This window comes from Coregonus clupeaformis, chromosome 40, assembly GCF_020615455.1.
Source record: "Coregonus clupeaformis isolate EN_2021a chromosome 40, ASM2061545v1, whole genome shotgun sequence".
In the NCBI taxonomy this organism is placed as follows: domain Eukaryota; kingdom Metazoa; phylum Chordata; class Actinopteri; order Salmoniformes; family Salmonidae; genus Coregonus; species Coregonus clupeaformis.
Genome location: NC_059231.1, coordinates 17,798,692 through 17,812,967, shown reverse-complemented (window position 1 = coordinate 17,812,967; position 14,276 = coordinate 17,798,692). Strand labels below are relative to the sequence as shown.

The window sequence follows — 14,276 nt, the reverse complement described above, 5'->3', positions numbered from 1 at the left end:
GCTTGGAAGGGGCAGAAGGCTGTGTGTTGTTGTGGTTCTGGGTGGCCAGATAGCTAGCCACAATGACAAGAAGCTGCCATGAGAGACAAGTGCTCATTGTGTAACTGTATTTATGTTATCAATAAACATTGGAAACCAAATATAGTTGACATGTTATCAACAATCGAAGCCCACCCTGTCTGTTTTTCCCCATTGTTGCTAAACAACCAACCCGTCTATGGGTCCTGGTCAAAAGTATACCACTAAATAGGGAATAAGGTACCATTTGGGACCCAAATCACATATAATTTCATTGCAATTTTGGACAAGGCGATGGAAATCGTAAAGTCACTCTTATGGCGTGTGACACTCACTCAGGCGAAATTGCCCCAAAATGTAATCATAGGATGGCCGCGTTACAATTAAAAACACACACCCTCCCCTTCCCCCTCTCCCTCCTGATGACTGACTTTAAGTGTCTGTTAAACGTTATAGAAGCTAGTCTGCACAACATTCCCAACTGTCTGAAGTATTCATTAGTGTTTCATGATGTATGTTTCTTTGTTTGTACTGTGTGTACTGTGTGTACTGTTCTGTAAGTACCATCTACCAGTTCAAATCACAGTCTACTCTGATGTCTTGGATATTTCTGTGGGTGGTAAGAATGTGCATGTGCTGGTAGCTGACTGTGTGTCTGTCTCTGCATGTATGTATGTCTGTCTGTCTGTGTGTTGTGTTGCAGTGATTCTCCCTGCGTCTGGCTTTGATAAGGACCAGCAATGCGGAGGTAAGTGGATTAACAACCACCTACGTGTGTGTGTGTGTGTTCCATGAATCCTTTCATTCAGTCAGCAGGAGGTAATAGGAGCGCTGTAGGTATACCCCCCCTTCTCCTCTTCTCCTCCTCCACTTTAATCTATCTTTGAGGGGGGATACCACCATGTCCGTGCTGAATCCATGGCGATGCTGCACAAGACTTTGAACCAATCATCAGATGTGGAATATGCATGAGGGGGTACGGACATTAGAATGAGGTGTAGGAAGCCTGCTGGGAAGGGTAATGGTTTGACAAGGCTGTGCCGCCACGCCATTGGACAGCTTCCAGGAAGACGGCAGGGGCACTGAGGAGGAGGAGCTTGATACCCTTGAATGAATCACCATTTTACTAGCCTGGTCCCCTCAACGTGACCAAGACAAAGGAGATGATTGTGGACTACAGGAAAAGGAGGTCCTAGCACACCCTCATTCTCATCGACGGGGCTGTAGTGGAGCAGGTTGAGAGCTTCAAGTTCCTTGGTGTCCACATTACCAACAAACTATCATGGTCCAAACACACCAAGACAGTCGTGATGAGGGCACGACAAAGCCTATTCACCCTCAGGAGACTGAAAAGATTTGGCAAGGGTCCTCAGATCCTCAAAAGTTTATACAGCTGCACCATTGAGAGCATCCTGACTGGTTGCATCACTGCCTGGGATGGCAACTGCTCGGGCCTCCGACCGCAAGGCACTACAGAGGGTAGTGCGTACGGCCCAGTACATCACTGGGGCCAAGCTTCCTGCCATCCAGGACCTCTATACCAGGCTGTGTCAGAGGAAGGCCCTAAAAATTGCCAAAGAATGTTCTCTCTGCTATCGCACGGCAAGCGGTAGCGGAGCACCAAGTCTAGGTCCAAACGCCTTCTTAACAGCTTCTACCCCCAAGCCATAAGTCTCCTGAACAGCTAATCAAATGGCTACCTGGACTATTTGCATTGTCCCCCCCTACCCAACCCCCTCTTTTTACGCTGCTGCTACTCTGTTTATTATCTTACCAAAGTCACTTTACCTCTACCCACATGTACATATTAAATTTTTGTCATTTAGCAGACGCTCTTATCTAGAGCCACTTACAGTTAGTGAATACATATAATTTTTTTATACTGGCCCCCCGTGGGAATCGAACCCACAACCCTGCCGTTGCAAACGCCATGCTCTATCAACTGAGCTACATCCCTGCCGGCCATTCCCTCCCCTACCCTGGACGACGCTGGGCCAATTGTGCGCCGCCCATGAGTCTCCCGGTCGCGGCCGGCGGCGACAGAGCCTGGATTCGAACCAGGATCTCTAGTGGCACAGTTAGCACTGCGATGCAGTGCCTTAGACCACTGCGCCACTCAGGAGTTATTACCTCGACTAACCGGTGCCCCCGCACATTGACTCAGTACCGGTACCCCCTGTATATAGCCTCGCTACTGTTATTTTACTGCTGCTCTTTAATTATTATTATTTTTTAACTTATCTATTTTTACTTAACACTTATTTTTCTTAAAACTACATTGTTGGTTAAGGGCTTGTAAGTAAGCATTTCACTGTAAGGTCTACACCTGTTTTATTTGGCGAATGTGACAAATAAAAATGTATTTGATATCTTGCTAACTCCTGAGTTCATTGTCACTGAGAGAGAGAGAGAGAGAGAGAGAGAGAGAGAGAGAGAGAGAGAGAGAGAGAGAGAGAGAGAGAGAGAGAGAGAGAGAGAGAGAGAGAGAGAGAGAGAGAGAGAGAGAGAGAGAAGAGAGAGAGAGAGAGAGAGAGAGAGAGAGAGAGAGAGAGAGAGAGAGAGAGAGAGAGAGAGAGAGAGAGAGAGAGAGAGAGAGAGAGAGAGAGAGAGAGAGAGAGAGAGAGAGAGAGAGAGAGAGAGAGAGAGAGAGAGAGAGAGAGAGAGAGAGAGAGAGAGAGAGAGAGAGAGAGAGAGAGAGAGAGAGAGAGAGAGAGAGAGAGAGAGAGAGAGAGAGAGAGAGAGAGACTGACCTCCTCCCATCTGTCTGCTTTGTTGTTTTTTCCCAGTATTCACCTCTCTGCACCTGATAGCCACAGGCGTGTCCTGTTTCCTGGGGGCGGGCCTTCTGTCCTTCCTGGTCTATGTGTACTGCCAGCGCTTCCACAAGCCCTCGCAGGAGTCTGCCATCATACACCCAACCACGCCCAACCACCTCAACTACAAGGGCAACACCACACCAAAGAACGAGAAGTACACACCCATGGAGTTCAAGGTATTGTCACAGGTACAGTATACAGGGGTTGTCACTCACGCAGACATGGACGTCCGCATGCAGACACACACGTGCATAAACACACACACACAGTTGTTTTACTAACCTTGTGGGGACACACAATTGATTCCCATTCCAAATCCTAGTTTTCCTAACCCTAGCCCTAACCATAACCATAACCCTGACCCTAACCTTAACCCCAAAACTTAACTTTAACCCTAAACCTAACCTTTAACTCCTAAACCTAATTCTAACACTAATTCTAACCCTAACCCCCCTAGAAATAGCATTTTTCTTTGTGGGGGCTTGCAAAATGTCCCCAGTTGGTCAAACAAAAATCAGTTTACTATTCTTGTGGGGACTTCTGTTCCCCACCAGTATAGTTAAACATGTCCACACACACACACACACACACACACACACACACACACACACACACACACACACCTATCACCTGCTTGTGCCTATGAGCCACCTTCCAATCCCATCGATCCGTCCCACCATGGCATTGCCATTCCTACATACGTCAGGGTTAGCCCTAGGACCAAGGTCATGATTCACCTAGTATACATAGTTCCATATTATTTTGCCTCCTAATTAGTCAAGTACTGTGCTAGGACGGTCTGTATCTCAGGTGATGGTTGGTGCTTCTCAGAAGGACACCTGATTGTTTTTCTAAAGCTGTCAGCCACAGGCTGGCTGAGTGATGTGTTGTGGTACAGTAGTTGAGGCTGGGTCCTAGTACCCTGATGATCAGAGCCATACAGTGAGAGCAGAAGCTTAATAGCATAAGGATGGCTAGGCAGGCCCTGTGTAGCTCAGTTGGTAGAGCATGGCGTTTGCAACGCCAGGGTTGTGGGTTCGATTCCCACGGGGGGCCAGTATGAAAATATGTATGCACTCACTAACTGTAAGTCGCTCTGGATAAGAGCGTCTGCTAAATGACTAAAATGTAAATACCACAGGTAGCTAGCTAACTATTAGCCTGACATCCTAACTGATTTCGCTATGTTTAACCTGTGAGCACAGCATACAGTCTGGTTTAACCAGGTTAGCTAGCTAGAGCCACTCGCTCAACCTGAGAACTACTGCTGTTACCATTGGTCTTTCTTCACAGGCTCTCACCGCCCTCCTCCAGGGTGTTTCAAAATGGCTGACGTTGTTGTGCATTACACTGATTCTGTAACCCAATTATACAGAGCAGCGTTTGGCCAAGAGCTGTTAAGATAAATTACATTACTGAGCAGCCCTCCGTAGTGTTCCCTCCGTCGGCTTGTTGTGGCTTCTAGCCGCCGCGACCTGCCTGTAAAGTGCAAGTGCATTATGTTAAGGCTGCGTCCCAAATGGCACCCCATTGCCTATATAGTGCACTACTTTCCAAATTGGCCTTGGTCAAAAGTAGCACACTATAAAGGGAAAAGGGTTCCATTTGGAATGCAATCCTACAGTAAATGTATTTTTTGTGCAGTTTCCACATTAAGAGGGACCTACTGTAATTTATTCATGCCTCTCATGTTTGTTAATTGATTATGCTTGATTTGTGGCTGCTAAATCACATTTGTTGAAGTTTTTTACCCTTGCTTAAAGATGCACTTACAGTTGAAGTCAGAAGTTTACATACACTTAGGTTGGAGTCATTAAAACTCGTTTTTCAACCACTCCACAAATTTCTTGTTAACAAACTATAGTTTTGGCAAGTCGGTTAGGACATCTTCTTTGTGCATGACACAAGTAATTTTTCCAACAATTGTTTACAGACAGATTATTTAACTTATAATTCACTGTATCACAATTCCAGTGGGTCAAAAGTTTACATACACTAAGTTGACTGTGACTTTAAACAGCTTGGAAAATGTATGGCTTTAGAAGCTTCTGATAGGCTAATTGACATAATTTGAGTCAATTGGAGGTGTACCTGTGGATGTATTTCAAGGCCTACCTTCAAACTCAATGCCTCTTTGTTTGACATCATGGGAAAATCAAAAGAAATCAGCCAAGACCTCAGGAAAAAAATTGTAGACCTCCACAAGTCTGGTTCATCCTTGGGAGCAATTTCCAAATGCCTGAAGGTTCCACGTTCATCTGTACAAACAATAGTACGCAAGTATAAACACCATGTGACCACACAGCGTCATACCGCTCAGGAAGGAGACATGTTCTGTCTTCTAGAGACTAACGTACTTTGGTGCGAAAAGTGCTAATCAATCCCAGAACAACAGCAAAGGACCTTGTGAAGATGCTGGAGGAAACAGGTACAAAAGTATCTATATCCACAGTAAAACGAGTCCTATATAGACATAACCTGAAAGGCCACTCAGCAAGGAAGAAGCCACTGCTCCAAAACCGCCATAAAAAAGCCAGACTACGGTTTGCAACTGCACATGGGGACAAAGATCGTACTTTTTGGAGACATGTCCTCTGGTCTGATGAAACAAAAATAGAACTGTTTGGCCATAATGACCATCGTTATGTTTGGAGGAGAAAGGGGAAGGCTTGCAAGCCAAAGAACACCATCCCAACCGTGAAGCACGGGGGAGGCAGCATCATGCTGCAGGAGGGAATGGTGCACTGCACAAAATAGATGGCATCATGAGGAAGGAAAATTATGTGGATATATTGAAGCAACATCTCAAGACATCAGTCAGGAAGTTAAAGCTTGGTCGCAAGTAGGTCTTCCAAATGGACAATGACCCCAAGCATACTTTCAAAGTTGTGGCAAAATGGCTTAAGGACAACAAAGTCAAGGTATTGGAGTGGCCATCACAAAGCCCTGACCTCAATCCTATAGAAAATTTGTGGGCAGAACTGAAAAAGCGTGTGCGAGCAAGGAGGCCTACAAACCTGACTCAGTTAAACCAGCTCTGTCAGGAGGACTGGGCCAAAATTCACCCAACTTATTGTGGGAAGCTTATGGAAGGCTACCCAAAATGTTTGACCCAAGTTAAACAATTTAAAGGCAATGCTACCAAATACAGTGAGGGAAAAAAGAATTTGAAATGTCAAAATAATAGTAGAGAGAATTATTTATTTCAACTTTTATTTCTTTCATCACATTCCCAGTGAGTCAGAAGTTTACATACACTCAATTTGTACAGTGAGGGAAAAAAGTATTTGATTTTGTACGTTTGCCCACTGACAAAGAAATGATCAGTCTATAATTTTAATGGTAGGTTTATTTGAATAGTGAGAGACAGAATAACAACAACAAAAATCCAGAAAAACGCATGTCAAAAATGTTATAAATTGATTTACATTTTAATGAGGGAAATAAGTATTTGACCCCTCTGCAAAACATGACTTAGTACTTGGTGGCAAAACCCTTGTTGGCAATCACAGAGGTCAGATGTTTCTTGTAGTTGGCCACCAGGTTTGCACACTTCTCAGGAGGGATTTTGTCCCACTCCTCTTTGCAGATCTTCTCCAAGTCATTAAGGTTTCGAGGCTGACGTTTGGCAACTCGAACCTTCAGCTCCCTCCACAGATTTTCTATGGGATTAAGGTCTGGAGAATGGCTAGGCCACTCCAGGACCTTAATGTGCTTCTTCTTGAGCCACTCCTTTGTTGCCTTGGCCGTGTGTTTTGGGTCATTGTCATGCTGGAATACCCATCCACGACCCATTTTCAATGCCCTGGCTGAGGGAAGGAGGTTCTCACCCAAGATTTGACAGTACATGGCCCCGTCCATTGTCCCTTTGATGCGGTGAAGTTGCCCTGTCCCCTTAGCAGAAAAACACCCCCAAAGCATAATGTTTCCACCTCCATGTTTGACGGTGGGGATGGTGTTCTTGGGGTCATAGGCAGCATTCCTCCTCCTCCAAACACGGCGAGTTGAGTTGATGCCAAAGAGCTCCATTTTGGTCTCATCTGACCACAACACTTTCACCCAGTTCTCCTCTGAATCATTCAGATGTTCATTGGCAAACTTCAGACGGGCATGTAAAGTGGGGAGAACAAGTATTTGATACACTGCCGATTTTGCAGGTTTTCCTACTTACAAAGCATGTAGAGGTCTGTCATTTTTATCGTAGGTACACTTCAACTGTGAGAGACGGAATCTAAAACAAAAATGCAGAAAATCACATTATATGATTTTTAAGTTATTAATTTGCATTTTATTGCATAACATAAGTATTTGATCACCTACCAACCAGTAAGAATTCTGGCTCTCACAGACCTGTTAGTTTTTCTTTAAGAAGCCCTCCTTTTCTCCACTCATCACCTGTATTAACTGCACCTGTTTGAACTCGTTACCTGTATAAAAGACACCTGTCCACACACTCAATCAAACAGACTCCAACCTCTCCACAATGGCCAAGACCAGAGAGCTGTGTAAGGACATCAGGGATACAATTGTAGACCTGCACAAGGCTGGGATGGGCTACATGACAATAGGCAAGCAGCTTGGTGAGAAGGCAACAACTGTTGGCGCAATTATTAGAAAATGGAAGAAGTTCAAGATGACGGTCAATCACCCTCGGTCTGGGGCTCCATGCAAGATCTCACCTCGTGGGGCATCAATGATCATGAGGAAGGTGAGGGATCAGCCCAGAACTACACGGCAGGACCTGGTCAATGACCTGAAGAGAGCTGGGACCACAGTCTCAAAGAAAACCATTAGTAACACACTACGCCGTCATGGATTAAAATCCTGCAGCGCACGCAAGGTCCCCCTGCTCAAGCCAGCACATGTCCAGGCCCTTCTGAACTTTGCCAATGACCATCTGGATGATCCAGAGGAGGAATGGGAGAAGGTCATGTGGTCTGATGAGACAAAAATATAGCTTTTTGGTCTAAACTCCACTCGCCGTGTTTGGGGGAAGAAGAAGTATGACCATCCCAAGAACACCAAGCCAACCGTGAAGCATGGAGGTGGAAACATCATTCTTTGGGGATGCTTTTCTGCAAAGGGGACAGGACGACTGCACCGTATTGAGGGGAGGATGGATGGGGCCATGTATCGCGAGATCTTGGCCAACAACCTCCTTCCCTCAGTAAGAGCATTGAAGATGATTGGGTCTTCCAGCATGACAACGACCCGAAACACACAGCCAGGGCAACTAAGGAGTGGCTCCGTAAGAAGCATCTCAAGGTCCTGGAGTGGCCTAGCCAGTCTCCAGACCTGAACCCAATAGAAAATCTTTGGAGGAAGCTGAAAGTCCGTATTGCCCAGCGACAGCCCCGAAACCTAAAGGATCTGGAGAAGGTCTGTATGGAGGAGTGGGCCAAAATCCCTGCTGCAGTGTGTGCAAACCTGGTCAAGACCTACAGGAAACGTATGATCTCTGTAATTGCAAAAAAAAGTTTCTGTAACAAATATTAAGTTCTGCTTTTCTGATGTATCAAATACTTATGTCATGCAATAAAATGCAAATTAATTACTTAAAAATCATACAATGTGATTTTCTGGATTTTTGTTTTAAATTCCATCTCTCACAGTTGAAGTGTACCTATGATAAAAATTACAGACCTCTACATGCTTTGTAAGTAGGAAAACCTGCAAAATCGGCAGTGTATCAAATACTTGTTCTCCCCACTCTATATGTGCTTTCTTGAGCAGGGGGACCTTGTGGGCGCTGCAGGATTTCAGTCCTTCACGGCGTAGTGTGTTACCAATTGTTTTCTTGGTGACTATGGTCCCAGCTGCCTTGAGATCATTGACAAGATCCTCCCGTGTAGTTCTGGGCTGATTCCTCACCATTCTCATGATCATTGCAACTCCACGAGGTGAGATCTTGCATGGAGCCCCAGGCCGAGGGAGATTGACAGTTCTTTTGTGTTTCTTCCATTTGCGAATAATTGCACCAACTGTTGTCACCTTCTCACCAAGCTGCTTGGCGATGGTCTTGTAGCCCATTCCAGTCTTGTGTAGGTCTACATTCTTGTCCCTGACATCCTTGGAGAGCTCTTTGGTCTTGACCATGGTAGAGAGTTTGGAATCTGATTGATTGATTGCTTCTGTGGACAGGCATCTTTTTTACAGGTAACAAGCTGAGATTAGGAGCACTCCCTTTAAGAGTGTGCTCCTAATCTCAGCTCGTTACCTGTATAAAAGACACCTGGGAGCCAGAAATCTTTCTGATTGAGAGGGGGTCAAATACTTATTTTCCTCATTAAAATGCAAATCAATTTATAAAAAAATTTACATGCGTTTTTCTGGATTTTTGTTGTTGTTATTCTGTCTCACACTGTTCAAATAAACCTACCATTAAAATTATAGACTGATCATTTCTTTGTCAGTGGGCAAACGTACAAAATCAGCAGGGGATCAAATACTTTTTTACCTCACTGTACAAATTGAGTGTATCTATCAATCAATCAATCAATTTTATTTTATATAGCCCTTCTTACATCAGCTAATATCTCGAAGTGCTGTACAGAAACCCAGCCTAAAACCCCAAACAGCTAGTAATGCAGGTGTAGAAGCATCTAAACTTCTGACTCACTGGGAATGTGATGAAAGAAATAAAAGCTGAAATAAATCATTCTCTCTACTATTATTTTGACATTTCAAATTCTTAAAATAAAGTGGTAATCCTAACTGACCTAAGACAGATAATTTTTACTAGGATTAAATGTCAGGAATTGTGAAAAACTGAGTTTTAATGTGTTTGGCTAAGGTGTATGTAAACTTCCGACTTCAACTGTACAGTACCCAGCACTGTAGCCCACTTTTCAACTTGTAAGAATATAATATATTGATATTGCTCCTGTCTGAGTCATTGGTAAACTAAACCATCTGTTATAACACTGTTCTGAAACTCTTATGTCACTGTTATAACACTGTTCTGACTGTTTTCTCTACTCTTCCCACCTCACCCAGACACTATCAGTATGTTACACTTTACTGTACGTACCTTTTTACAGTGTTTTCTGTCTAATTTTCTAGCCATTGTCACCTGTTATGACTGTGTTCTCTCCTCTTCCAGACCCTGAACAAGAACAACCTGCTCCCAGACGAGAGGTCTAACTTCTACCCAACGCCCCTGCCGCAAACTAACGTTTACACCACCACCTACTACCCCACAGCGCTGGGCAAATACGACTACAACAGGCCTGACTCCTCCCCTTCCCCCTGCAGAACCTATAACCACAGCTGAGGCACGCCCCCCATGGCCCCCGGCCCCACCCACCTACCCTGACTGAACTAAACTCCAACCCCATCGCCATGGTGACAGATGACATGGTGACTGAACACAACCTAAGACCTGGATCTCATTTTTGCTCCCTTTTCCTTTATCCCATGGTATCGCCCAAATGGTGGGGTGTGTGTGTGTGTAAGGGTATACCTGGAACATACCATCAGCACTCTGTAGGGGTGGATACAGTATGGATGCTGATGCCTCCCCTAGACTCACTAAGTAGAGCCAGGAACCTGATCATGGTACTGGACATCACAGTGTCAACGTAGTGCTTCGGTGGAGAGCTGAATGATGAACTGCATAAGACACTATAAGCTACAGTAGGGAGTTGGATAACTACTTATCCCTGTGGAACTTTACAACCTGAGCGCCTTACTGTAGGTGTTGCTATTCAGAGAGGCTAGAGGTGGCCTTAAGAGATACTCAAAATGGCCGCATCTTCTCCTCCCTGGTCTGTCTGGTCACCTCTATGAATGAGTCTCTATGACACTAACATACCCTCTGTCTGCAGCATGTATCCCCATTATAAACACATCATTCCCCGAACAACAAAAGCAGTTACACAGAACAACCCAACCAGCGCATATCATTGTGTCTGTGGTTGCGAATGATGTGGGAACAAAAAAAAACGACTCTTGTGCTTGGAGGCGGGTGGATGGATGCACTCAGCTCACCTCACCTCATCACATGACACGAGGAGGACAAGAACCTGGGACTTCAGCTCTGTCATGTTTTTGGGTGGTACTAGGGGACCAGGGGAACAGAGGCACATCCATGGATGGCTGCGTGTGATTGGTTATGGAAAAACACTACCTACATTGGACCACACAGATACAGATATACTCACTGCTGGAGAGACTCTAGTCTCAATCTGCTTATGTCCAAACAAGGCCCCACACCTCAGGCTGCTTGGCTGTGTTATGTAATGTATATGTAGGCTTCCCACGGAACGATCTGAACATGGGATAGAAAGCAGAGGTGTCTGACAGAGATAGAGTTGGAATCAGTTGATGGGATACAGTTGGAATCAGTTGATGGGATACAGTTGGAATCAGTTGATGGGATACAGTTGGAATCAGTTGATGGGATACAGTTGGAATCAGTTGATGGGATACAGTTGGAATCAGTTGATGGGATACAGTTGGAATCAACTGATGGGATACAGTTGGAATCATTTGATGGGATACAGTTGGAATCAGTTGATGGGATACAGTTGGATTCAATTGATGGGATACAGTTGTAATCAGTTGATGGTATACAGTTGTAATCAGTTGATGGGATACAGTTGTAATCAGTTGATGGGATACAGTTTGAATCTGTTGATGGGATACAGTTGGAATCAGTTGATGGGATAGAGTTAATACAGCTTTGGGATACCTCGGGTGCCTGTCTGTGGGGATCATGTGGGGTCAGATTTGACTTTTTTTTTATGATTCTATAAAGACTTCTAGAAGGGAATTCCCTTGATTCTAGAATGGAATGGATGCATTCTACTGAGTACTGTACCTACCTACTACCGCTCAGTGTGCAAAGCTGGACTGCAACTGCATTTTGTATGATATCATACAAGCTAGGATAATAAGCTAGTAGTGTGGCACTTTGTTTTAGTTGTTTTTTATGAGGGAGGTTATTTGTTTGATGCTAGAGAGAGAGAGCAGTAGGATAGGAGGAAACATTTTATTTCACAAATAAGCGATAGCTGATTCACTTTCTCATCAGTTTCACATCACAAAATACATTATTGTTTTATTTTTCAAAGCAGCTTAGAAGCCAGTACATGTCTGACATATTTTACAAATAAGAAAGGAAAAATTAAACACAGATTTATGTAGAAGCAAATATTCACTGTGTTTTTTACTAAGTCTGACTGTAGCAAATATTAATGGGTCCCTCTCTTAACAATGCTAAATCAAGCTTAGAAATACGGTACTTTGGTATGAGATTAATGTTTTGCTTGTGTGTATGTCTGCTTGCTTCGTATGTTTATGCCTGTGAGCTTGAATGAGGAGAGGAACAGACAACTCTGTATGTATTTTGTACAATGTAAATGTAATGCTTTATTACATATGACTGTATATGACGGGATCTGTAAAGGGGTATGTGCATTTTTTTCACACATTATGAGGATGGCACTCCTGATGTTCCACTGGGTTTCTATATGTTCCATGTATAAGATGTTAATCATTGTAAGTTAATGAGAGCTGCTTGGATCATAAAGGAATTTGAGAAACACAACTGAGCTATATTTTATTATTATGCCTGATGTTATGCTAATTCAGCAGCAATGCTTTCTGTTCTGCTCATAGAAATAGAATGATTATATTCTATCATTCTAATTCTATAGTTCCGCTATATGCACGAGAGCTCTATCTGTACATGAGAGACAGCCTTCGATCTGCAGACCATTAATGACATCTAAAGGTTAGTGTAATGTAAATGTATATTATTGTATAGCTAACACTGTTTTTTTTTTTTTTTTTTTAGCCTTATAGTTGTAAGAAAGTGCAGCAGCTATGTACACACCAACCATGGGGTTTGTAAGGGGATAGAGCTTGTCAATGTGACTGGTTGACTACGGCCTGGACATCTTTTCCAGGGATGTGTTCATTCCACAGATTCTGTTGCAAAATGTTTCTTAAATGGAAGCAAACGGAACAAAACGAGGAGGGACGTACCTGAATTTGTCCAATAAAAACGATTGTTTTGCTCTGTTTGCTTCCGTTTGGTTCTTAAACGGTAAACTGTTTCCGTAATGTATACACAACAGCTGTTTTGTTACTTTGTACAGATGTACAGTTTGGCTACATCCTTTGTAGTATCTTAGAGTAACAAAGCTAGCCTGTCGTTTTAGAGGCACTCGTGCCAATTTAATACAAAATCAATGTCACCACCACCACAATAAAACATTAAAAAAACGTAAAATGCCTGCCTAAATAAAACATTTAAAACAAGAACGTGATACAGCAAATGTACAGCGAAGAGTCATGTACAGTATTATCATAGTCCATTAGCTAGCTCAAATTAGATGAATGTAATTCTGCTGTTTAGAGGACTTACAGTAACCCACATGCCTGACTGACGTTTCTTGGGTTTGTGATTGGTTCCCCCTAAATGGTGACTCCTTCTGATTTGCTTCCTCTGGTCCTGTAGTCATTTTTGATTGGACAAGCTGGATGTCACATTGTGGAGCTCTGTCCCCTGATTGGCTTGGTGCCCTTCTATGCAACTGACCTGGTGGTACTGTTAGATATGTGACGTAGACTGTAATCACTGCCTTTTAGACACTGTGAATTTTTTGGTACTCTATATTTTTGTATATTGTACATTATAAAGGATAATAAACCTTGATGCCAACATGACATGAGTCATTTGTGTGTGTGTGTGTGTGTGTGTGTACACGCCATCACATCACTCCAGTGAAGCACCAGACGGACAGCTCTCTTCCTGGTGCCAGCTAAGCAGTCAAGAAGAGAGCCACATTAATCAGTGGCAGTGCCAGTGTCTCAATAAAGGATAGAATCCTGCTGAAACAGAATATCTTGCCACCCAATGCCTCTGTCTGCAGATTACGCTATATGTACAGGTATCACCTGATTGACAACACACAGCATCACTATCATTTTAGACCTACACTAACTAGACACTTCCCTTACCCTGAAAGTATCCATATGCTATATGTAGCCTACAGTACTGTCCATGGCAGGCCTGACATTAATCTGACAAGTCAGGAACTTCACCCCACTCATCCACAGAGAGACATTGAGTACAGTGCTTCCTCCTCATTTGGCTGGAGTGCTGCCCTGGCCTGGCTGTGCCTCTCCATTACCCAGAGGAGCTCAGAGCAGCTGTGAGTGGCTTTATTGATAAACGCAACAGTTACATTAATTAATCACCCCTTATCTGCTGAGATGGCTGACTAGCATGGACATGGAGTGATCATGGAGTGATCGGCAAGCTGGCTCACAGCCAGGGGGTAACTATCCATCTACAGTAGTCTCGTCCTATAGACTAATGCTGCTGAGTACTGTCCTATAGGGATGGTTGGTGTGTGAGGTAACTTTGATGATAATGAGGGTACGAGTCAGAGTGGAAGACAGGACAGGACACCCTCTCTTTTCTTCCTCCTG

The 14,276-nt window shown here is 43.8% G+C and overlaps 1 protein-coding gene across 4 annotated transcripts in view; it reads left to right on the top strand.

Moving 5' to 3' along the window:
- LOC121555194 (semaphorin-5B) overlaps nt 1-13,503 on the top strand; it is a 300,942-nt gene extending 287,439 nt beyond the window's left edge. For 2 of the 4 annotated variants that reach the window (XM_041869033.2, XM_041869030.2), the window contains 3 exons: nt 722-766; nt 2,805-3,010; nt 9,937-13,503. In XM_041869033.2, the coding sequence (XP_041724967.2) occupies nt 722-766; nt 2,805-3,010; nt 9,937-10,107 (422 nt within the window). In that variant the 3' untranslated portion in view covers nt 10,108-13,503. Of the gene's footprint in view, nt 1-721; nt 767-2,804; nt 3,023-9,936 lie in introns of all 4 variants that reach the window. The other 2 variants (XM_041869032.2, XM_041869034.2) reach the window with 2 other exon arrangements.
- The last annotated feature ends 773 nt before the right edge of the window (nt 13,504-14,276 follow it).